Source organism: Pristis pectinata, chromosome 29 (assembly GCF_009764475.1).
Source record: "Pristis pectinata isolate sPriPec2 chromosome 29, sPriPec2.1.pri, whole genome shotgun sequence".
Lineage (NCBI taxonomy): Eukaryota > Metazoa > Chordata > Chondrichthyes > Rhinopristiformes > Pristidae > Pristis > Pristis pectinata.
This window is the reverse complement of record NC_067433.1, coordinates 20,736,936-20,760,060: the sequence shown is the minus strand read 5'-3', so window position 1 is coordinate 20,760,060 and position 23,125 is coordinate 20,736,936. Positions and strand designations below refer to the sequence as shown.

Sequence of the window (23,125 nt, the reverse complement as noted above, 5' to 3'; positions counted from 1 at the left end):
GTTGGAGGGAATATTCCAACAATCTAAACAATTCCAACAATGCTACATCAGATTTAGTTAAATTCATCTCAGAATCAGGTTTATTATCACTGAGATATGTTGTGAAATGTGTTGTTTTGTGGCAGCAGTACAGTGCAAGACATAAAAATTACTACAAGTTACAACAATAAATAAATAGTGCAAAAGAGGGATAACGAGGCAGTGTTCATGGGTTCACGGACCGTTCGGAAATCTGATGGTGGAGGGTCCATCGACACTCCGACCTTCAGCCTAAACAATTCTACGGTCTGGAACTTGCAACTGCCTCCTTGTACGATGCTTTGACCTGATGCAGTCTCGACACAACACACCTGGTGTCCTTGCTTACCCTGTGGAGCCCATTCCTTCCATGGGTGGGGAGTGAGGGTGACTTGGGGGCCGATTCCTGTGGGGCTGTAGAAACAACAACATCAGAATCAGCTCAGATAAACTTATAATTCAGTGAAAATTACAGATTAAGGTGGATAAAGTTTCTGCATCGCAGGAACTGAAACATATCTAAACACAGCATACATCCGTTCAATGATTTGTTCTTCTGGTGAACATTCTATCACTGAGATACCTCTCGGTGACGGGGTCGAGGCAGGTGGACATCGAATGGTCCATGCCAGCCTTGACGCCACTTCCATCCCATTTGCCTGCAGTAGGCCAGTATCCCTCGACTCCCCTCCTATCCGAGGACCCTCTTCTTGCCCCTCAGATCTCCTTTAAATTTCTCCCCTCTCACCTTAAACCTGTGCCCTCTCGTTCTGGACTCCACTGTTCTGGGACAAACACGATCCACCTCTGCTCCTCATAACTTTGTAAACCTCCTAGCCCTCAGCTTCCTACACTCTAATATGAAATCTGTCCTTACAACCACAGCCCTCTTATACTCAGTGCCTCGACCAATGAAGGCAGCACCCCAAGTGTCTTCCCCACCACCCTATCTACCCGTGTCACTGCTCTCAGTGAGTGACGGATTCCATCGCCCACCCTGGACCGGGGCTGGCATCAGTGACACTCCCTCACCTCGCCCCATCCACACTCAGCATTGACACCGACTCAGACGCTCAGTCACATTGGGGGGGGGGGGGGTGGGGGGGATGCTGAGAATGTCATTAATAACATTAGAACTTTGGTTTCCAATAAAGGCACGGTTTGAGCTAGAATTGGACGCAGCTTGTGTCGGGATATTCCTTGGGAAACAAGCATTAGTAACAGAAAGATGATAAAGAGAGCGCAGAAACCATGAACAGTGGCTTGAATAAGAACGGGTTTCACATTGAAAGCACGATCTCTGAGCACAGTGCAGGAAAGGGCAAAGGCAGGATTACAAGCACTGGACTTGCAGCAGTGGTCATTCGACAGTCACACTGACCAGGTGTAGTGGTCATTCGACAGTCACACTGACCGGGTGTAGTGGTCATTCGACAGTCAAACTGACCAGGTGTAGCGGTCATTCCACAGACACACTGACCGGGTGTGACTTGGCACCAAGGTGCACTGGTAAATGCCGGTGGATAGCACTGCCCATGATATCTCCCATCACTTTGATGATGACCGAGAGCGGACTGGTCGGGGCATTTGCATTTGGATTTGTCCTGCTTTATGTGAGCAGGAGCTACCTGGGTAATTTTCCTCACTGCTGTTCCTGTGTTGGAAGTGTTGGCAGAGGAAGGGACACAGGCCTGAACTGTCAGCTCTCCTTCTCTCCCCACAGGTCCTTCCTGACTGGTGAGCAGTTCCAGATCCTTCCATTTCTATTTTGGATTTCCAGTGCCTGCAGATGTTTTGCTTTTACATTACTGAGACTTCCCCATTTAACACGGTGTTGTACGGCACACTCCTACCAATCCTGGCACTCCCAGGGGTTATCGTGAAAGGAACTTGTCTCTGGCCCTCGTTACACATTCAGCAACAGTGACGAGGGAGCGGAGGTCAGAGGCAAATTTCTTTGACCTGACATTCAACACAGAATGAGTTCCCACTAAGGGGGTGGCGAGACTCGATCTCTCGCCCTCTCTCCCAATGCATCCCGGGCCAATATTTATCCTTCACTGATCACTAGTTCAAAACCAGATCCTCTGCGGGTGATCGTGTTGCCGTTGGTGCTCACTTGCTGCATGCAAATTGACCATTGTGTTTCCAAAGCTACAAACTGCATCATTACATGAATGAGAGGAAGATGCAGGGATATGGGCATTCTGTAGGTAGGAGGGAATAGCTACATCAGCACAACATTGTGGGCTGAAGGGCCTGTTCTGTGCTGTACTGTTCTATGTTCTATATTACCCTGAAGTCTCTGGACACGGTGAACGGGAAACAGAGGGTGCAGTGTGAAGTCTTTTCTTTCCCCAAGCAGATTGTCTCCAGATTATTCAGACTCAAGGCACCTACTGAAGCACCTCTGACCTTCCCCACCCTGGGGGCCGTGAGACTGACAACGCCGGACCGTGTCCCTCGCTTGGAGGGCACATACAATACTGCTTTACAGATAGATCTGTTAGAAACATTTGATGTTCTATGCCAAACATGGACTCTTTAAGATTTTAATCAAAAGCTGACATGTGTTCTTGCTGCCAAGGCAGGTTTTAGGCAAAGCCCGATATTGCCCAGAGACTGAGGTGCATCCTTCAGTGAACCATTTCCCATCGGAGGTACAACCTATCGATTGCACTGATGGAACCGTAGCTGATGTACCACCTTTCACTCCATCCCAGTGAAGGCCCACGCCGTCTGCAACAGTTCTGCTTCTCCTGCCTGTTCCTTGCACCATATCCACCCCCCTGCAAGCAGAACCTGAGAAGTGCAACCGCTTTCCTGGACAAGGCTGCACTGACTCACACCAAGCTCAGCAGCTTTTGTTTCCAATTCCCAAGACACCACAAATGCTACAAGAAAATTAAACAGCATTCTGGGTTTAGTGACTCTTACAGAAACTCCTGGTGGTTCTGTCTGGTAACGATCGAGATTTCCTCCCTCGTGGTTTTGACTTCTCCAACTCTTCTTTCAATATCATCTTCCCAAGGCCGGACTGGATCTGGGACACAACGAAACAGCAGCTCAATGCAAAAAGGCTTCAACGCAACTGCAGAGTTACAGGGGTGAGTTTGTCTGTTGGTATCTGTGTTCAAGGACCTCGTGCATGTAAAGTTGTGTAGGGCACGCACGTGTGAGCAGGTGAGGGTGTGTGTGTGTGTGTGTGTGTGTGCGTGTGTGTGTGTGTGCGTGTGCGTGTGTGAACCATGTGAAAATGTGTGTGTTTGCATGAATTTATGAATTTGTGTATCCTGGCCACGTGAATTTGCTCGTGTTGGCATGTGAATGAGCGCTCGCATATCGGAGTGGTTTTTGTGCATAGTCTGGTGTGTGGAGTGGGTGTGGGTGCTCCAGGCTGCCTCTGAGTGCTCAGTCAATCCTGGCACAGCAGTTTGGGAAGGACTTTGGAGAGAGTGTAGTGCAGAATCGCCGGAATGATATCCAGAAAACGATAGATTACAAGAGGAGTCGGCCTAAATAGAGCATTCAGATGTTGTTGAGAAATCTAAGGTTTAGAGGGCAGGAGGAATGTGGCAGGTATGACCAACCAGAGGACCAACCTGCAGGTCACATCCGGCCATTCAGAAGTGGTCAGGGAGCACTCCTTCAACAATGGCGATCAGAATCCCCCCCACACAAGGCTGCTGGCACCGGGGAAACAATAGAACTTTCAAAGTGGACACTGATAGGAAATTCGGAAGTACGGCAGAGAAATGGGGGATGGAGTTAGAAAGGAGCAGGATAGCGAAGGAGGTGTGGGATACATGGAAGTGTGGGATACAAGGTGTGGGATACCAAGGAGTGGGATACAAGGTGTGGGATACAAGTGTGGGATACAAGGTGTGGGATACAAGGTGTGGATACAAGGTGTGGGATACAAGGTGTGGATACAAGGAGTGGGATACAAGGTGTGGGATACAAGGAGTGGGATACAAGGAGTGGGATACAAGGTGTGGTAAGGAGTGGATACAAGGAGTGGGATACAAGGTGTGGGATACAAGGTGTGGGATACAAGGAGTGGGATACAAGGTGTGGGATACAAGGTGTGGGATACAAGGTGTGGGATACAAGGAGTGGGATACAAGGAGTGGGATACGAGGAGTGGGATCACGAGGAGTGGATACAAGGAGGTGTGGGATACAAGGAAGTGACAGGTCAATTAAAGCAATATTTTCATGGTGGGGGTCACAGTAATTAACCTAAAGGTAACAAATGGGCCAGTTCGAAGTAGCAGAGAACTTTGTAACAATCCTGATCCCAAGGGACAAAGTACTGGAAAAGCTGCTGGGACTGACGACAGGACAAGTTGCCAGAACCCAACGCCTTGCATCCAAAGGAAATGGCTGCACGGCGGGGCTATTGTCGAAGTTTTTCAAACCTCACGGAGTTCTGGATGGCACCAGCGGACTGGAAAACTGCAAATGTGGTGCCTTGTTCGATAGGAAGGAAGGCAAGAAGCAGAAAACAACAGGCCAGCTGGTTTACCATCTGTTGTTGGCAAGATGCTGCAGTCTACAATCAAGGAAGAAACAGCTGGTCATTTAGAGAAGCTGACATTGAGAGGGGCAGGAGATGAGATTGCTGGGGCCCTGACGAAAATCTTTGTGTCCTCTCTAGCCACAAGCGAGGTCCTGGAGGACTGGAGAGTAGCTAATGTTGTTCCTTTGTTTAATGAGGGAAGTATGGAGAATCCAGGAATTATCGATCAGTGAGTCTCACGTCAGTGGTGGGAGCTATGGGGGAGGATTCTCAAGGGAGTAGGATTTACTCGCATCTGGAAAAGCATGGCCTAATTAGGGATGGTCATCATGGCTTTGTGTGGGGCTGGTGACGGCTTACTAACTTGATAGAGTTTTTTTTTGAAGCGATGACAAGGGTGACTGATGAAGGTAGAGCTGTGGATGTTGCCTACATGGATTTTAGTAAGGCGTTTGACAAGGTCCCTCATGGGAGGCTGATCAGGACGATTAAGATGTACGGGATCCATGATTTGGTGGATTGGATTCAGAACCGGCTTGCCCATAGAAGACAGAGGGTAATGGTGGAACGGTGTTATTTCTGGCTGGAGGTCTTTGACCCAGTGGTGTTCACAGGGATCAGCGCTGGAACCTCTGTTGTTTGTGGTGATACATATATATGACTTGGATGAAAACGTAGATGGTTTGGTTTAGTAAATTTGCAGGCGACACAAAAATTGGTGGAGTCGGTGGACAGTGAAGAAGGTCGTTATGGGAGACAGCGGGGTACAGATCACTTACGGTTATGGGCAGAGAAATGGCAGATGGGGTTGAATCCTAGCAATCAAAAGGCTGACTATTATCTAAATGGAGAGAAATTGCAAATGAGCTGAGTATGGCGGGAGGGGGGGGTGGAATCTGGGGTGAAACAGAAAGTTAGAAGGCAGGTGATTGGTAAGGCAGGTGCACGGTGGCCTTTGTTGCAAGGGAGCTGGAACTGAGAAATGGAGAGTTATTTTTACAATTATACAGTAATGGGGAAAGTATACCTGGAGTACGGTGTACTGTGTACAGGATCCCTTATTGAAGGATGATATACCAGGAGACAGTCCAGATGAGAGGATTGTCTGTAACAGACAGCTAAACGTCTGTGTTTTGGAGTCTGGAAGAATGAGATATGATGCCAATGAACAATCCCAGGAGGAACGATGGGGAGATGTTAACATGTTTCCACAAGAGAGAGTGTCCTGAACGAGGGGACATAGTTACAAGATAAGGGGGCGACATTTACAGCCGAGGTGTGTAGGAATCTCTGCTCACGGAAGGTGGTGAAGGTCTGGAACCTTTTACTCTGCAGGTGCTGGAGGCTGGACCACTTGGAGGTGTTTGACGTGGAGGTAGGCAAGTGTTTGAAAGGTCCATAAGATAAGGAAGCATGGAGTTGGGGTAATGTATTAACAGGATAGAGTATTGGTTAACCAATAGAAGGAGAGAGTTGGGATAAATGGCTGTTTCTCTGGTTGGCAATCAGCGGTGAGCGGGATGCCGCAGGGCTCGGTGCTGGGTCCACAACTGTTCACGATATACATTAATGATTTGGAAGAGGGACTGAGTGCACATCTCTAAGTTTGCTGATGACACTAAATTGAGAGGAAAGGCAAACTGTGCAGAAAAGCAAATTGTGCAGAGGATGTGGAGAGTCTGCAGAGAGATACAGATGGGTTAAGTGAGTGGGCAAGGGTCCGGCAGATGGAGTACAATGCTGGTAAATGTGAGGTCATCCACTTTGGAAGGAAAAATAGAAGATCAGATTATTATTTAAATGGTGAAAGATTGCAGCATGCTGTTGTGCAGAGGGACTTGGGAGCGCTTGTGCATGGATCGCAGAAGGTTGCTTTGCAGGTGCAACAGGTTATCAAGGCGGCAAATGGATTGTTGGCCTTCGTTGCCGGAAGGATTGAACTTAAGAGCAGGGAGGTTATGCTGCAACTGTACAGGGTACTGGTGAGGCCGCACCTGGAGTACTGCGTGCAGTTCTGTCCTCCTTACTTGAGGAAAGGAATACTGGCTTGGAGGCGGTGCAGAGGAGGTTCACCAGGTTGATTCTGGAGATGAGGGCTTAGCCTATGAGGAGAGATTGAGTCGCCTGAGACTATAGTTGCTGGAATTCAGAAGAATGAGAGGGAATCTTATAGAAACAGATAAAATTATGAACGGGATGGATAAGATAGATGCAGGAAAGTTGCTTCCACTGGTAGATGAGACTAGAACTAGGGGACATAGCCTCAAGATTCGGGGGAGTAGATTTAGGATGGAGATGAGGAGAAACTGTTTTTCCCAGAGAGTAGTGAATCTGTGAATTCTCTGCCCAGGGAAGCAGTAGAGGCTACCTCATTAGATATATTTAAGGACACAGTTAGATAGATTTTTGCATAGTAGGGGAATTAAGGGTTATGGGGGAAAGGCAGGTAGGTGGATCTGAGTCCACAGCCAGATCAGCCATGATCTTATTGAATGGCGGAGCAGGCTCAACGGGCCAGATGGCCGACTCCTGCTCCTGTTTCTTAGGTTCTTATCGGGGAATTGAGGTCTTTGGGAATAGGCACAGGAGATGAGGCCTGGGGCAGATCTGCCACAATCATACTGAAATGGTGGGACAGGTTTGAGGGGCCAAGTGGCCTGCTCCTGCTCTCGTGAACAGCCAACACCTGCAGGGCTGCATACCCAAAGATCGGACTGAGGAGGTCTTTTCTCACCAGGACAGATGTGATGGGCCAAATGGCCTCCTTCTTTGTCATAAATTGACTTTGATCCAAAAACACTTTCCTCTGAACCGTGTAACACTGCCCAGGCCCAGGCACACCCTCACCTTGTTCAGCTCCTTCCTTTGAATCTCACGTAGTTGTCTCATTTCATCAGTTTCATCGTCTTCCTCCTCCTCGTCCTCCTCACCGGTTTTTGACGCAATCCTTCTCCTCCACTCTTTCTCTGGAAGGAATGACATCAACCTGCCATTAACTAAAGGACGTGACGGCTGGAGGCTTCAGTCTAGACCTGGACCGTGTACTTCACAGTGTGGGAAAATACCGCCCGCCTCAGAGCTTTCGGGTTCTCTCCACTGCTCCCTCACCACCTGCCTTCTCGGCAACTTCAAACAGGCACGTCACCGAACACCCTAACAAACTTCGACAGATGGACCACTGGAAGTGTCCTGACTGGTTGTATCACGGTCTGGGACAGCTAGGTGAACATGCAGGAACACAAAAAGCTGCAGAGTAGTGGACTCAGCCCAATACATCACGGGCAGATCCCTCCTCACCATCGGTAGTAACTACAGGAGGTGCTGCTTCATAAGGTGACATCCATCATCAAAGATCCCCACCATCCGGGCTGTGCCATCTTCTCGCAGCTCCCATCGGGCAGGAGGTACAGAAGCCTGAAGTCCCACCCCACCAGGTTCAGGAACAGCGACTTCCCTTCAACCATTTGGTCCTTGAACCAACTGGCTCAACCCTAATTACTGCAGTTTAGCAACACTTTGATCACCTTGCATTAAAATGGACTCTGTTTTTGTTTTGTTCTATTGTGTTCCTTCTTGTAAAAATTGTGTGTAATTTATGTTTACGTTTTTCTTGTGAATGCTGCTGATCTGATGCTCTGTGCCTGTGATGCTGCTGCGTTAAGTTTTTCATTGCACCTGTGCACACATGTACTTATGCATATGACAGTAAACTCGACTTTGACATTGTTTTCTTAGTTCTAATCGACCTGAAACTTTGACTCTGTGTCTCTCTCCACAGTTGCTGACTGACTTGTTGAGGATTTCCAGCTGTTTCTATTTTTACCTTATCTGAGCGTTCCACATATCCGACCTGGCTCGAACTCGGACACCGCAGAATGTGCACTCTGACCACCGGACCCTGGGGTCACGGTTAGCTACTGGGTGGGAACTGTCTGCAGGAAGGTTCTGGCGAGGGGAGGGGGGAGATGCTGAAGTGGATTGGGGAGGGGAATAAAGTGCAGGCTGTCACTTTGGGCAAATCGGAATCCTCAAACTCCCGTCCTGACATTCGGTGGGCTCAGGCACAGTTTACCTCAGCAAGATGCTGGAGGAACTCAGCAGGCCAGGCAGCATCCATGGAGGACTGCCTGGCCTGCTGAGTTCCTCCAGTGTCTTGTTGTTTTTTTATCTAGATTCCAGCATCTGCAGTCCTTTATTTCTCTTTCTACAGTTTACCTCAGGACAGGAGCTCGAGGATCCAGACAGACTGCACTTGAAAGGCAGCTCTGGGAGAGAAGGAGATTGGTTTTGGTTATGACGCTCTCCAAAGTTCCACAGCTCACTGACAACTTCCTCATGAGCTAGAATGTGCACGTTTACTATCGGTGACGCACTGAAGTTTGTGGGAAAGGATCCCAGCAAAACCTCAGCCTTCAGAAGGTGTGGAGAGAAGAGCTCGGAGGTAATTCACTGAGGGAAGAGCAGACCACGATCACGGCAAATCTCTTTATGCAAGAGTGCTGTGTGGACACTCTGTCACACGGTAACTTCTGTAGTCAGTGTACATTCCTCAAAGAACACTTCAACATAATCTAGAAATGGGCCAACACTTCTGTTCAAGTTATTGATAATCCTACTTAACTTCTAATTATCCAAAGAAAAATTTCAGTTATGGATCAGGATATGACTGGACCTCAGGGGAAAGCACTAAGTTGGGGGTAGGTGAATTCCAACAGTATTGGGCAGGAGCTGGGGAGAGCAGATTGTGAGCAGCTGTTACTGGATAATCTGACACACAGGAGTCATTGGTCAGAATTTAGGACCAACGTGTTCCAGTAAGGAAAGAACACAAGGATGGCAAGGCTTGGGAACCTTGGATGAGAAGAGATGTTGCCAATTTAGTCAAAAAGGCAAAGGAAGCTCATGTAAGGTTTAGGAAGCTGAAAGCGGACAGAGCTCTTGAGGATGCAGGAGAGAACTTACACAGGGAATCAGGAGAGCGAAAGGCATTTTACACATAGATTGAAAACAAGAGGGTAACTAGGGAGAGGGTGAGACCACTCAAGGACCGAGGGAAGTTGTGTTTGGAGCTGGAGGAAGTGGGCGAGGTACAGAATGAATACTTTGCATCGGTATTCCCCAAGGAGAAGGACACGAGGAGAGTGAGATCAAGGGCTGGTTTGCTGATGTTCTAGGGCACGTTGACGTCAAGAAGGAGAAGGTGTTGGGTCTTCTGAAGAACATTAAGGTGGACAAGTCCGCAGGGCTGATGGGATCTATCCCAGGTTTATTGAGGGAGGCAGGAGAGGAGATTGCTGGAGCCTTAACTGTATCCACTTTAGCCACAGGTGAGGTCTCAGGACCCAGGGGAATAGCCGGTGTCATTCCTTTGTTTAAGAAAGGCGGCAGGGATAATCCAGCACATTACAGGCCGGTGAGCCTTACACCAGTGGTAGGGAAATCACTGGAGAGGATTCTTAGGGATAGGACTACTCAATCTGGAAAAGCATAGACTTATTAGGAATAGTCAGCATGGCTTTACGTGGGGGAGGTCATATCTTACAAACGATTGAGTTTTTTTTTGAGCAGGTGACAAAGATATTTAACGGTGGGCAGTGGATATTGTAGACGTGGACTTTAGTAAAGCATTGCACAAGGTGGAGGACTGTCGAAGATTGCAGAGGGACATTGATAGGATGCAGAGCTGGGCTGACAAGTGGCAGATGGAGTTCAATCCAGAGAAGTGTGAGGTAGTACACTTTGCAAGGACAAACTCCAAGGCAGGAATACAAGGTTAATGGCAGGATTCTGGGTAGTGTGGAGGAGCAGAGGGATCTGGGGGTTCATATCCACAGATCCCTGAAAGTTGCCTCATAGGTGGATAAGGTGGTTAAGAAAGCCTATGGGATGTTAGCTTTCATAAGTCACGGGATCGGGTTTGGGAGCCGCGAGGTAATGATGCAGCTCTACAAAACTCTGGTTAGACCACACTTACTGTGTCCAGTTCTGGTCACCTCATTATAAGAAGGATATAGAAGCACTGGAAAGGGTGCAGAGGAGATTTACCAGGATGCTGCCTGGATTGGAGAGTATGGATTATGAGGAGAGACTAAGGGAGCTAGGGCTGTTCTCTTTGGAGAGGAGGATGAGAGGAGACGTGATAGAGGTGTACAAAATATTAAGAGGAATAGATAGAGTAGACAGCCAGTGTTTCTTTCCCAGGGCACCAATGCTCAATACAAGAGGGCATGGCCTTAAAATAATGGGTGGGAAGTACAAGGGGGATATCAGAGGAAGGTTTTTTTACCCAGAGAGTGGCTGGGGCATTGAATGCGTTGCCTGGGGTGGTGGTGGAGGCAGGTAAATTGGTCAAGTTCAAGAGATTACTAGATAAGCATATGGAGGAATTTAAAATAGAGGGATATGGGGGAGGTAGAGTCTTAGGCGAGGTTTAAAGGTCAGCACAACATTGTGGGCCGAAAGGCCTGTATTGTGCTGTACTGTTCTATGATCTAAGGTCCCTCGTGGTAGGCTGCAGGCTGACCCAGAAGATGAAGCCACATCAGATTCACGGAGATTTGGTAGATTGGATTTAAAATTGGCTTGGCCACAGAAGACAGAGGGAGTGGTGGAGGGGTGTTACTCCGGTGACGGTGGTGTTCCGCAGGGATCAGCGCTGGGACCTCTGGTGTGTGGGATGTATATAAATGTAGGTGAGCTGGTAAGTTTGCATATGTCACAAAAATTGGTGGAATTGTGAATAGTGTGGAAGGTTGTGAAACGTCAGCAGTGACGTGGTAGGTGGAGTTTAATCTGGATGAGTTGCACTGAGAGGTGAAGTGCAAGAGGAAAGTACACAGTAGGTAGCAGGACCCTAAGGAGCATTGATGAGACTTAGGATCCAAGTCCACAGCTCCCCGATAGTGGTAACACCAGTAGATAGTAGAAGGCATAATGGCGTGCTTGCCTTTATCGATTGGGGTGTTGAGTATAAAAGTTGGCAAGTCATGTTGCAGCTGTGTAAAACCTTGGTGAGGCCACGTTTGGAGTATTGTGTGTAGTTCTGGTCACTGCATTACATGTGGATGTTTTGGAGACGCTGCAGAAGAGGTTCGCCAGGATGTTGCCTGGATTAGAGAGCATTACCTATAAGGAGAGGTCGGACAAACTTGGGTTTTCTCTGGAGTGACAGAGGTTGAGGGGAGACCTGATAGAAGTTTGTAAAATTACTAGAGGCATAGTTCAGGGTAGAAATGTCAAAATACGAGAGGCATAGGATGAGCAGGGGAAAGGGTAAAGATTTGCTAGGTAAGTTCTGTTTTTCCACAGAGAGCGGTGGGTGCCTGGAACGGTCTGCCGGGGGGAGTGATGAAGCAGATGTGACAGAAACAATTAAGAGGCATTTAGACAGACACATGAACAGGCCGGGAATGGTGGGATACAGACCCTGTCCAGGCAGATGGGATTAGTTTAAATTGGCATCATGGTCGGCACAGACTTTGTGGGCTGAAGGGCCTGTTCCTGTGGTGGAACGTTCTGCAGCAACAAACAATCTGCTGCAAGAACTCAGCGGGTCAAGCAGCATCTGTGGGAGGAAAGGAATTGTCGACGTTTCAGGTCGAAACCCTGCATCAGGACCTACCTACACTGATCCCATTTGCCCACATTAGGCCCAAGTCCCCCTCTGCCCTTCCTATCCAGGTACCTTTCAGACTCTGTAATTATATGTGTGCAGAGGCTGCATCAGAAAAAAGCTCCGGGTTTAGAACTCGGCACCATTTGGCCATTCAGCCCCGGTCCAGCTCTGTGTAGACAGAGGGAGGGTGTGGAACACAGGTCAAGGTGGCGTTTTCCTTTGGCCTTTGACCATATCCATGGAAACTGCACCTTCAGAGCTGGCGAAGTGATGAAGGCAATGTTCACCTCTCCGTGCCAGGCAGTGGATCAGGGATAAAAATACAAAACTATTGAGTGAACAGCCCGAACAACTTCATGGGAACACGAACGAGAGGAGCGATGGGCAGTGCGGACTTGCCCAAGCGAAGGGTTACCTCTGGCTTCAGTAACAGACGGTGCACGAGATGAGGGTGGACAGGGTGGGAGGGGATTCAGCAGGTACAACGTCCTCAGGACACACCACTGACTGGTGGGTGTGTTGGGAGAAATGAACGACAGACTCCCTGCGAAGATGCTGGCCTAAAATCTGCAAAGACCAATCTCCGCAGCAGCGACCTGCGCGGAGCACCGTAAGCAGGCCTGTGGAAAGGTTGGGCTGGAAGCACGGTGAAGGAGACGGGTGTCTGCCGTTTCTACCTTACCCACAACAGCCAGCGAAGGTGGGCAGGGCCAGTACTCGGTCTCGATCTTGGCTGGAGCGTTGGGGTCAGGAGGCTGAGCTGCTGGAAACTTGGACGATTCAATGATCAGGTCCTCAATATATTTGCTCTGTGGAAGCACAGGGAACGGTTCTGCAACAAGAGTACAAAACAATCCATGGAATGAGACCTTCGGAATCCACCTCACAGATTGAACAGGAAGCCAAGAGCAGGAAGGGAGAGGATAGAGGACAAAAGTCAGGAGACTTCCATATGGAATGAAGCTGGGTTAAGGAAAGGAGGGGACGGTGGGAATGGGGAGGGAATTTTGTGTCACTTTTGGAAGGTTACAACCAATGCATCTGCTACCTCAGAGGGATTCCAGGACGCAGGCCATACAAGCAGGAGTACTTATCAACGTTGGACTCATTAATTTGCCTGATACTATTCCTCTGGTGATGGTAGGTACTCAGTTCCTCTGCCACATAGAACACTACAGCACAGTACAGGCCCTTCAGCCCACAATGTTGTGCCGACATATTATCCTGCTCTAAGATCTATCTAACCCTTCCCTCCCACATAGCTCCCCATTTCTCTATCATTCATGTGTCTAAGAGTCTCTCAAATGTCCCTAATGTATCTGCCCCCAAAACCCCTGCATGCAGTGTGTTCCACACACCCACCACTCTGTGTAAAAAAAACTTACCCCTGACATCCCCCTTATACCTTCCTCCAATCACCTTAAAATTATGTCCCCTTGTATTAGCCATTGTCGCCCTGGGAAAAAGTCTCTGACTGTCCACTCGATCTATGCCTCTTATCATCTTGTACACCTCTATCAAATCACCTCTCATCCTCCTTCTCTCCAAAGAGAAAAGCCTGAGCTCACTCAACCTATCCTCGTAAGACATGCTCTCCAATCCAGGCAGTATCCTGGTAAATCTCCTCTGCAGCCTCTGTAAAGCTTCCGCATCCTTCCTATAATGAGGCGACCAGAACTGGACACAATTCTCCAAGTGTGGTCTCACCAGAGTTCTATAGAGCTTCCATATTATCTCACAGCTCTTGAACTCAATACCCTGAGTAATGAAGGCCAACACACCATAGGCCTTCTTAACAACCCTATCAACCTGAGTGGCAACCTTGAGGGATCTATGGATGTGGACCTAAAGATCCCTCTGTTCCTCCGCACTGCTGGGTCCTGCCATTAACCTTGTATTCTGCCTTCAAATTTGATCTTCCAAAGTGTATCACTTCATACTTTTCCGAGCTGAACTCCATCTGCCACTTCTCAGCCCAGCTCTGCATCCTACCAATGTCCTGTTGTAATCTACAGCAACCTTCTACACTATCCACAACATCACCAACCTTCGTGTCATCAGCAAACTTCCTAACCCACCCTTCCACATCCTCATCCAAGTCATTTATAAAAATCACAAAGAGCAGGGGTCCCAGAACAGATCCCTGCGGAACACCACTGGTCACCGACCTCCAGGCAGAATACGCTCCATCTACCACCACCCTCTTCTATGGGCGAGCCAATTCTGAATCCATACAACTAAGTTTCCCTGGATCCCATGCCTCCTGACTTTCTGAATAAGCCTTCCATGAGGAACCTTATCAAATGCCTTACTAAAATCCATGTCCACCACATACACTGCTCTACCTTCATCAATGTGCTTTGTCACATCCTCAAAGAATTCAATCAGGCTCGTGAGGCACGACCTGCCCCTCACAAAGCCATGCCGACTGACCCTACATTATTCAGTATTAATGGGATGTTTCCAACATAGACAGCTGCAGATTCTCAGTGTAACTCTACCATTTCCTTGTTCTCCAGAACTATTTCCCCAGCTCATCCCCTACTGGACTATGTTCACTTGGACATCGACCTTTGTTTCCATATACTTAACAGAATCAGAATCAGGTTTATTATCACTGACATATGTCATGAAATTTGTTGTTCTAAATGTCTGCTTTTATATTCCTCGACAATTTGCCCACGCAGTTTATTTTCTCCCTTCTTTGGATTCTGAACATACCCCAACCTTTGGCTCCAGCTCTAACTTCGCTTCAGTATTATTGTTGCTTTCAAGTAAGTCCCTCCTTCTGTGGCTTGGTCAGCCACAGTTGCTTCATCTCTCCCTTAGAACCTTTGCTCTTCACTCAGATACAGTTCACGGTGAAGTACCTCCTCGAACGTCTGCTGCTGCTGTCAGCTGCCCTTCCCTCCCCGATCTACCCCTCCTCATTACACTGCAGTTCCCTTTGTTTAAGATAAACACAGGTGTTTCTGAACCAAGTTTCTCACTCTCAAACTGAAATTCTGCCCTCCTATGATCGCTGCTGCCAAGGTCTGTGGCCATGTATTAAACCTGCCTCATTACCCATTCCCAACAGCAATACAACCTGACCCCTGATTGACCTTTTGCATGGATACCTTTCTTTAGCCGGTGACCCAGCCCTGGACACAATATTCCTGATGCAGCATCACCGCAGCCCAGGGTAACTACAACAAACAGTCTTTGTTCTTGTGCTCGAATCCTCTGAAGGGAAGTCCTGCTTGAGTGAATGTTATCTTTCAGTGATTTGTGTACAAGGACACCCAGGCCCCTCTGAGCACCAACTCTTTCCAGTCACTCGCCATTTATAAAAATACTTCCTTCTCTATTTTTTTTTTACCAGAATGGACAACCTGATAGTTCCACATCATTCCACGCAGAACAGAAACAGGCCCTTCAGCCCACCATGTCCATGCCAGCCCTTTCACCAGCACAGTGCGTAGACCCCGTGAGCCAGATGCTGAACCATCGATGGGATCGCGGATTATTGGAGGTTTACGGTCGGAGGTTACGTCAGTTATCTCCCACTCCGTGGGAACCGTTTTGCAACCTATAGAATGTACCATCTCCACCTGCTGTTCTTTCAAAGCCGTGGGATGGAGGTCCTCAGGTCCTGGCAACTTCACCCCTCAGGACCAATAACTTCTCCAACATTTTCTTTCACTGATGCCAATTTGTCTTAGCTCCACTTTTACTCCACACCCATTGTCCCCACCAACTCTGGGAGGTTTTTCCGTGTCACAGACGCAAAATAAAATCATGAAAGGAATTAAGGAAAAAGCGGGCATGTTAAATCATTACTTTACACCTAGGTTTGCAGTTCAGAAAGAAGACAGCTTGCCGGTGAACCCAATGAAACTCATTTTGAACAGGAACCGTTATCCACCACAATCGAAGTGTAACAGTGGTGAACAAGGTGAAAAACACGATGATGCTGGAGGAACTCAGCGGGCCAGGCAGCATCCGTGGAGAAAAGCAGGCGGTCAACGTTTCGGGTCAGGACCCTTCTTCAGGACTGAAGATAGGAATAGGGGAAGCCCAATATATAGGAGGGAAAAGCAGAGCAGTGATAGGTGGACAACAGAGGGGAGGCGGGGTGGGCACAGGGCGGTGATAGGTAGATGCAGGTAAGAGATAGTGCTAGGCAGGTGCAGGGGAGGAGGGGGGAGCAGATCCACCAGGGGATGGGTCAAAGGTAAGGAGATAAAGGGAGTAGGAAAAGAGAGAGAGAGGCTAGGAAAGGGAAGAAGAAAAGAGGCAGGGTGGGGGTGGGGGGGGTGGGGGGGGTGGGGGTGGGTGGGGGGCCATGTGGGGATTACTTAAAGTGGGAGAATTCAATGTTCACATATTAGGCTGCAAGGTTCCAGGATGGAAAATGAGGAGATGTTCCTCCAGTTTGCGCTTGGAATTCTCCTGGCAGTGGAGGAGGCCGAAGACTGACATATCCGTGATAGTGCGGGAGGGGGAGCTGAAGTGACTGGCGACGGGGAGATGCAGGTCGCGGTTACGGACGGAGCGCAGGCGTTCTGCGAAGCGGTCACCAAGTCTGCGTTTGGTCTCACCAATGTAGAGGAGTCCTCTCTCTCCTTACCTGTGACCCATCCCCCGGTGGATCTGCTCTCCCCTCCTCCCCCGCACCTGCCCATCACTATCTCTTACCTGCATCTACCTGTCACCACCCTGTGCCCACCCCACCTCCCCTCTTTTGTCCACTTATCACAGTTTTCCCTCCTATATATTGGGCTTCCCCTTTTCCTATCTTCAGTCCTGAAGAAGGGTCCTGACCCGAAACGTTGACTGCCTGCTTTTCTCCACGGATGCCGCCTGACCTGCTGAGGTCCTCCAGCATCGTCGTGTTTTTCATCTCGATTCCAGCATCTGCAGTCCTTTGTATCTCTAGTGATGAACAAGGGGAAGGTTCGGAGAGAGACCCACAGGGCCAAACCGTTTCCATCCCAGGTGTTAAAGAAATTATTGCAGATGCCCTAATGACCTTACGAAGCCATCCTAATTCAGGGAAGGTTCCTTCCAACTGAAACATTAAAAGTCACGCTGCAAATTAAGAAAAGGAAAAGGGGGAAACCGGGAAATGATAGATTAGTTCACAAACATTGTTGGACAAGAGTTGATTGTTAAGGACAGAATTTCAAATCAGCAGGAGAGTCCAGGATCTGAGGGCACAGCCTCAGGATAAAGTGACGTCCCTTTAGAATTGAGATGAGGAGGAACTTCTTCAGCCAGAGGGCGGTGAATCTGTGGAATTTGTTGCCACAGACGGTGGTGGAGGCCAAGTTATTTGGTGTATTTAAGGCCGAGATTGATAGGTTCTTGATCGGTGAGGGGGTTAAGGGTTATGGGAGAAGGTGGGAGAGTGGGGTTAAAAAAAATCAGCCGTGATTGAATGGCAGAGAGACTCGATGGGCCGAATGGCCTAATTCTGCTCCTATATTTTCTTGTCTTATGGAGTGAGTGAACAGCTTGAATTGTTGCAATATGAGAGAGAGCCAGCATGCACTGTCAGGGGTAGGTCACGCTGGGTGACTCTATGAGGAGATTCAAGGGGCTCCCTCAAAGTAAGGGGTAAACCTCCCAAATCTGGAGCCCCCGGAGTACAAAGTGTATGGAGGGTAAGGAAAGAAAGGGAATCTTATGTCAGACCTCATGCAGCAGAAATCTTGGCACAGGAATTGATAAATTAGGAGAGCACTGAGAGTATAAAAATATTAGCAAGGAAAATCAAAGAAAATCCAGAAATGTTTTATATACAAAGAGAGCAAGAGGACAACAGAGAAGGGGTGCGTGTGGGAGCTATTAGGGACCAGAGTGGTAACGTGTGCGCAGGCAGACAATGCGGATAAAGTTCCTAATGAATTTTTGTGACTTTTCATAAAAGATGCTGTGGTTAAAGTAAATTAAGTACAGTGGGGGGGGGGGCTGGGGGGACAAAGTAAAGGAGGATGTGTTAAAGCAATGGAAGGTTTATCATCTTTGGAAAATAAAGGATAAATCCCCAGGCCCAGGTGAAATATATCTGGGATGTTAAAAGAATTAAGGGAAGAAGCTCTGCCTGGTGTTTCAATTCCTCTGGATGCAGGAATAGTGGCGGAGGACTGTCGGACTGGGTAACGTCACACCATAGTGTAAAGTGGGAGACAGGGATATACAAAATATTTATTAGCTCGTGTGTTTAATGTGATGGTGAGCAAATTATTGGAATCCCTTCCAATGGAACATAATTTACGGAGGCACAGTCCAGGTCAGTCCAGGATTTGTCCAGGGAAGGTTGTGTTTGACCAACTTGACCAAATTTGTTAAGGAGATAAGGCCACAAGCTACCACGGAGAGTAGCAATGAGGCAGATTCACTGGATAAACATCTGAAAGGAAAGACTTTTCAGGGCAGGACCATGGGACTAGCTGGATTGACCTTGCACAAGGTCAGTACAGACTTGATGGGCCAAACGGTCTCCTTCCATGCTGTAACCACTCTGTGACTATGTGGTCACCACACTGCAGGAAGGAAGGAGTGACCAATGGAGTGAACAGATCTAATAATATATACTATAACCATACATCGTTTGAAACAAAAGAGACATTACCGTTCTGTTTGTAGATTGGCCGCTTCCTGTACATGTTGGTGCCGATATCTGGAATAAATCAGAACATTGAAGGCATTAAACTTCCTGCTGCAAACCCAGTCCCAGTGCTGACCCGTACATTGCCCCCACCACCCCCCCTTCCCCGAGTCACACAAACAGTACGGGAATCCTGAAGCAGCCTCCACACATACTTCTGATAAAAGTGAAGCCGGTTTTAACTCAGGAGAATGCGGCTCAGGTAGTGAGGCAGTCAGAATCCACCCCAGCAAGAACGGCAACATTCACTTGGTAATGCCTACAGTACCAAGGGCCTCAATGACCATCTCCAACTGGTGAATGGCGTTACATTACACAATCCCCTGGCACTGACCAGAAACCAAACTGGGCAGCTACACAAATGCTGTAGCTTCACAAAGCTGTTCTCCACTGGGTCAGAATCGGAATCAGAAGCAGGTTTAACATCACTGACACATGTCGTGAAATGTATTGATTTGCCACAGCAGTACAGTGCAAGGCATAAAATTACTTTTAGTTACAAAAATAAATAAATAGAGCAAAAGAGGAAAACCCCGAAGGTTTTTTTATCCTTTACAAGTCACGGTTCGGTCGTGTGATGGAAAAATCTCCACTTGCATGGAATGTTCAAGGTTGGGATCATCCAGGTCAAAACAAATAATTAGCATCATGTCCTCTTCTTCAAGATTCCCTCCCTCCATCGCTGGCACACCAGGTACTGTCGATAAGACGCACTGCAGTAACTCATCACCTTGCAACCAGACAGAGGACCAGGTCAGCAGGTGCATCAAACACCACCTCCAGCGAGGTCTGATCCAAGCCCCACACCATCGTGACTGGGAAATCTACTGCTGCTCCTTGGTGGTGACTCTGACACTGGGAACAAGAACCACAACTATCAAGGCAGTGGCTCACCACCGCCACCTCATGGCCAATTAGGGAAGGGCAATAAATGCCAACATTGCAAATGAGACAAGCACAGTAAAACTCCTTCGGGAGTTTGGTGATGCCGGACTAGTAGATTTTCCGAAGCATTGGACGTTATTCTATTAATGTTCTGTCACATATTTAATTCATTTTTTCTTTAAATGTCACACATTTTCCAGTGAAACCTTAGTTTAAAGGGAGGGCAGGAACCGGGGTCCCAGTGAGTGGATGTGTGTGGGAATACTGGGGCCATGATGTGTGGGAAAACTGGGCCCTGGACTGTGGGAATACTGGGGCCCTGGACTGTGGGAAACCTGGGGCCCTGGACTGGGAGGGGAGTGCAGGAAACGGGGGCTGCAGTGAGTGGACGGGGAGCTCAGGATTCATCATGTGGGGTGTCGCAGGTAATCAATGGGGCCTTTTAAAGTGCATCATTTTGGGCAGCTGTACATTTGCTCCATTCCTTTCTTTCACCAGAGCCAGATGCTGAAACATCTGGATTTCCAGGTAGCCGGATAACGGACTATCAGAGTGTTAACACGTTTTGGAAAAAAATTCATGGAACTAATAGTAAATTTTAAAAGCAAATTAAAGCTTACTGCAAGGTATTCTCAGCTCCGGCTCAGAGGTGAGGGCAATGGCCTCACCCTAAAGACCCAACTGAATACAGACAGAGCACCGTACTCACACAGCAGCACCGTGCGGGTGAGGTACGGACGGAGCACCGTACTCACACAGCAGCACCGTGCGGGTGAGGTACAGACAGAGCACCGTACTCACACAGCAGCACCGTGCGGGTGAGGTACAGACGGAGCACCGTACTCACACAGCAGCACCGTGCGGGTGAGGTACAGACGGAGCACCGTACTCACACAGCAGCAGCGTGCGGGTGAAGTACCGTCAGCTCTCCTGCTCTGGGAATAAAAGTTAAGTAAAGACACCATCTTCCCTCTCAGATCCATGTCAGATAAATCTCGTGGCATCATTCAAGGATTCTCTGGTGACCCGGACAATATTTATATAAAATCACTGAAATAGTTTATGCGTTTAGTTGTTTTATTGCTGTTGATGGGACCCTGGGTTGATGAGCTTCCCACATTACAGTACTCTCCACACCTCAATGATTCCGTTTATATGAACCTTTTAACAAAACGGCATTCCAAGGGCCACCACGGTGTATTACCAAACAAAACTTAATACTACATCAGATAAATTAATGGCAGGACCGGTGCCCAAAAGCCTGGCCAATGGTGGGTTTTAAGGGAGTCCTAACGCAGTGAAGAGAAGCACTGAGAGAGTCAGGGAGGATATTCCAGTGCTCAGGCCCTCTGAACTGAAGGAATGGCTGACACAAAATCAGGGTTAAGCAAGATGCCAGAATTTAAAACGGTGGAAGTAGGAGCAGGGCCTCCCAGCCTGTACCGCCATCCAACAATATCACAGTTGATCTTTTACCTCAGTACCATTCCCTCTACTGACTTTACACCCCCTGAATCCATTACTATCTTGCAGTCCACTGATCTCAGTCGTGGAGTCGCTCAGTGTCCAACGCCCTTCGGTGGGAGAGGTCGATGGATTCACCACTCTCTGGGTGAAGCAATTCCTTCTCATCTCTGTCCTGGATGTCCGACCTCTTGTTCTGAAACTGTGAATCCGGACACCCCCACCAGGGGTGGGGTGTCACTCCCACATCCATCCTGGAAACACTGGAAGAACTTTGTATGTTACAGTAAGATTCTCTGAACTCTGGACAGTACAGGCCCAGTCAGCTCAATCTCTGCTCATCCAACATCACCACAGGCACAGACATGATGGGCCGAAGGGCCTGTCCCTGTGCTGTACTCCTCCGTGTTCAATCACCAACCCAGAAGCCGGTGTGGTGACTCCCTCTGCTGCACTGTCTCGTGTGAGAATAACTTTCCTTAAATTCGGAATCCAAACTGGGATGTTATAGGTTTTCACTGAGTGGCAAAGCACGTTAGAGGGTCCTGAAATTGTGATGGCGCTATAGAAATGCAAGTCATATCACGCAGTGTTTTGGGGCTTTGCCAAAAATATGAAGTGGTCATGAGGCACTTGATGTCGCTCTCTGCACATTCAGTCCTCGAAAACGTGCCAGGGAATGCAAGCTGGAGTCCCCATTTGTTTAACCTGCCCCTTAAGGCTGTTCACGGTGCATCAGATACACAGTCTGAAACATTCAGGGCTCCTCTAAGGATGAAATACTGAGACAGGACAACAGACAAGGGAGTGGGAGAGAGAAACGCACCGCAAAAGTCCTTCTCACTGCAGCAGACTGACCATTGCCACACTGTACTCTACAGTAAGCCACTCACTTTATGATGTTTAACTGATTGCACTTCTACTTTTTGCAAATCAAATACCATTTGATTTATCGCTAGGATGCTAAATATACCCCAACTGCTCAACGCAAAGCTGATATCAGTGCGTAGATGGGGGCGAGGACCCTACCAGGTCTGTGGAAGTGATGCGGGAGGCTCCCAGTAGACGTGTAACCACGGCGACTGCACGCTGATCCCAGCGAGGACGTTGGAGATTTCTCATCGGCCCAATCCCGACACTCCTTGTACATCACACACTGAAAGGAGAAGCGGGTGGAGTTAGAGGCTGCACCGTCACTTTCTGGTTACCTGTTGAGGACAAAGCTGTGCGTCAATGGGCACACTGCAGATCAATCCCTGGCAACCGACCACAGAGTCATACAGCACGGAAACAGATCCCTCGGCCCAACTGGCCCATGTCAACCAAGATGCTCATCTAAACTGGTCCCATTTGCCTGCATTTGGCCCGTATCCTTCTAAACCTTTGCTATCCATGTACCTGTCCAAGTGCCTTTTAAATGTTGTGAATGTACCTGCCTCAACCACTTCCTCTGGCAGCTCGTTCCACATACTGACCACCCTCTGGGTGAAAATGTTGCCCTTCAGGCCCCTAATAAATCTCTCCTCTCTCACCTTAAACCTGTGCCCTCTAAGTTCTTGATCCCCCAACCCTGGGAAACAGACTGTGCACATTCACCCTATCTGTGCCCCTCACGGTTTTATAAACCTCGACAAGATCACCCCTCATTGAAAAAATATGCTCCAATGAACAAAGTCCCAACCTGCTCAATCTCTCTCCATAACTGAGTCCCTCGAGTCCTGCAACATCCTCGTAAGTCTCCTCTGCGCTCTTTCCAGCTTAATGGCATCTTTCCTACAGCAGGGTGACCAAAAGTGAACACAATATTCCAAATGTAGCCTCACCAACATCTTATACAACTGCAATATAACATCCCAACTTCTATACTCAGTGCCCTGAGTGATGAAGCCAGTGTGCCAAAAGCCTCCTTCACCCTGTCTACCTGTGACACCACTTTCAGAGAACTGCAGACTTGTACTCCGAGGTGC

At 48.4% G+C, this 23,125-nt stretch overlaps 1 protein-coding gene across 1 annotated transcript in view; it reads right to left on the bottom strand.

Moving 5' to 3' along the window:
- Nucleotides 1-23,125, bottom strand: part of dmtn (dematin actin binding protein) — a 68,157-nt gene that overhangs the window by 26,089 nt on the left and 18,943 nt on the right. The window contains exons 7-12 of the mRNA XM_052040761.1: nucleotides 22,188-22,314; nucleotides 18,774-18,821; nucleotides 12,837-12,986; nucleotides 7,387-7,505; nucleotides 2,956-3,061; nucleotides 368-432 (exon numbers count right to left, since the gene is read on the bottom strand). Of these exons, the coding sequence (XP_051896721.1) occupies nucleotides 368-432; nucleotides 2,956-3,061; nucleotides 7,387-7,505; nucleotides 12,837-12,986; nucleotides 18,774-18,821; nucleotides 22,188-22,314 (615 nt within the window). The remainder of the gene's footprint in view (nucleotides 1-367; nucleotides 433-2,955; nucleotides 3,062-7,386; nucleotides 7,506-12,836; nucleotides 12,987-18,773; nucleotides 18,822-22,187; nucleotides 22,315-23,125) is intronic.